At 29.6% G+C, this 1,859-nt stretch overlaps 2 protein-coding genes across 2 annotated transcripts; one reads left to right on the top strand and one right to left on the bottom strand.

The window, feature by feature from the left end:
* On the top strand, positions 1-124 carry AAJ76_3280001858 (hypothetical protein; the record flags this gene model as incomplete). The annotated part of the gene is made up of 1 exon (XM_024475193.1): positions 1-124. A coding segment is annotated over one exon (124 nt), but the record flags the coding sequence as incomplete, so codon positions are not given.
* A 759-nt stretch (positions 125-883) lies between these two features.
* On the bottom strand, positions 884-1,057 carry AAJ76_328000803 (hypothetical protein; the record flags this gene model as incomplete). The annotated part of the gene is made up of 1 exon (XM_024475194.1): positions 884-1,057. The coding sequence occupies one exon, from the start codon at positions 1,055-1,057 to the stop codon at positions 884-886; it is 174 nt and encodes a 57-aa protein (XP_024329411.1).
* Between the last annotated feature and the right edge of the window lie 802 nt (positions 1,058-1,859).

The following is a 1,859-nucleotide window of genomic DNA, read 5'->3' as shown; positions in this document are numbered from 1 at the left end:
GAATTTGTTTTCTCATAAAAAGAAAAATATTTTTAATTTATTAAAAAAGAAAAAATTAATATATTTAGATATAATAAAATCTATATTACTGATAGACGTCAATCCAAACTTAATTGTCTTATAACCCCATCTATTAGGAGAATAAAAATTATGCTAAAAGTACAAGAAAACTTTTGTATTATCAAAAATCAAAGAATACCTTTTAGAGAATAAGATCTCTTAAGAATGTATATAAAGAAGGAAATACTATTTTGAGGAAATATTCTTACTTTAAGAAAATTTAGATGGAAGGACACGCCATTAACGAAAATTGTGGTTAATAAACTACATAGAAAGATGTTATTAAATACTGTGAAAGCTGTTGGTTTTTAAGTATTACACAACAAGAAAAATAGATTAAGTTTACCTAACCATAGAAACAATGAGATGGGGAGAAAATAAAACTCCTAAACCCCAATATAAACCATCTCTCCGACAAGAGAGAAGAACTTCTGGTTTTTTTGAAGAAAAAAAAACTAAATAGGAGGAAGGAAACAACAATTACCAGTATTTGAGGGTATTTAATTTAAAATTTTTAGTCCCTAAAATGGATGTCAATTTTAAGGAGAAAAAAATAGAAATTTAAAAAAATAAAGTTATTTTTGTTTTAAGATGCAAATAAAGTCTTTTTTTTTAAATTTTTATTTTAAAATAGTTTTTAATAATAATTTGAATGTTGAAACACTGGTATTTCTCTTAATAAACGTAAATAATCGTAGAAATGGTTCAATATTTGCTGTTGTCCTATTTCTATTAGGAATATTTAACCTTACACCCGCTCATGTACCTTTTATGGTATTAGTATGTACCAACGTATCACGATCCACAAAACTTACACTATGATTTACTGTACGATGCGTGTATCCGTTTCTTGAAAGACCGCTATAGCCTTTCCAGCAGTCTGTATATACAATACTTCCCTCTTTGACAAACTTTTAAATGTAAAACAATAATGTGGCCGCCTTTCTATCAGGCAATTTAATAATATAGGCCGCCGAGCAGGTGTTCTCTCGACCATTCCTAACACCCATACACCATCAACTCTATGTCCTCTATTGCATTTCGTTTACCGAATTTAGACTCATCTATTTCGACGATGATAACTGGTCCGCCTATAGAAACATTTTAAGGTAACAATTTACCTGTTAATTTCAAACCTTTTTGTATCGTTTGTCTACTAACATCAGTCAAAAGTGAAATTAATTTAATTTTAGAATTTTTTAATATAAAAATAAAATATTTAAAATTGTTTTCCAACTAATCTTTGAAATGTAAAAAGGCTTTTTCTTAATAAAAGTGAATTTTTTTCGGCAGCCAGTCTTTGTACATCTCAAAATATTCTATTTTTTTCTACTTAAAATTGACATCCATTTTAGGGGCTACAAATTTTGAACTAAAACACCCTCAAATACGGGGAATTGTTGTTTTTATTAGCCACCAAAAATTATGTGCCTTCAGGAGACATGTAAACAATCTGTATTCCCCTCAAGGCTCGAAAAATATACTGCTGTAGAAACTATTAGCAGTGGAAAAAATAAACCAGGATTGATTACTCTGGGTTAAAAAATGGAGCTACTAGATGCTCTAAGATATGGACCGACTCAAGCATATTGCAAACTGTGGTTGAGTTTAGGTCAGTAGGCAAATGGATTAAGTACCTAATCATCAATATTTACATACCACAAGACAGGGACCTTAAGAAAGAGAGCCCTGCCAGACTACTATCTTTTCTGTCTGAAGAGAAATTAAAAAATCACTATAGTGAGATCATAGTGATGGGAGATATGAATATGCAGGATTCATCTTTCAAGAAAAAATTA

The sequence above is a fragment of the Vairimorpha ceranae genome (genome assembly GCF_000988165.1).
Source record: "Vairimorpha ceranae strain PA08 1199 chromosome Unknown NODE_328, whole genome shotgun sequence".
Classification (NCBI taxonomy): Eukaryota; Fungi; Microsporidia; family Nosematidae; genus Vairimorpha; species Vairimorpha ceranae.
The sequence above is the reverse complement of the archived record's forward strand: the minus strand, read 5'-3'. Positions and strand labels throughout refer to the sequence as shown.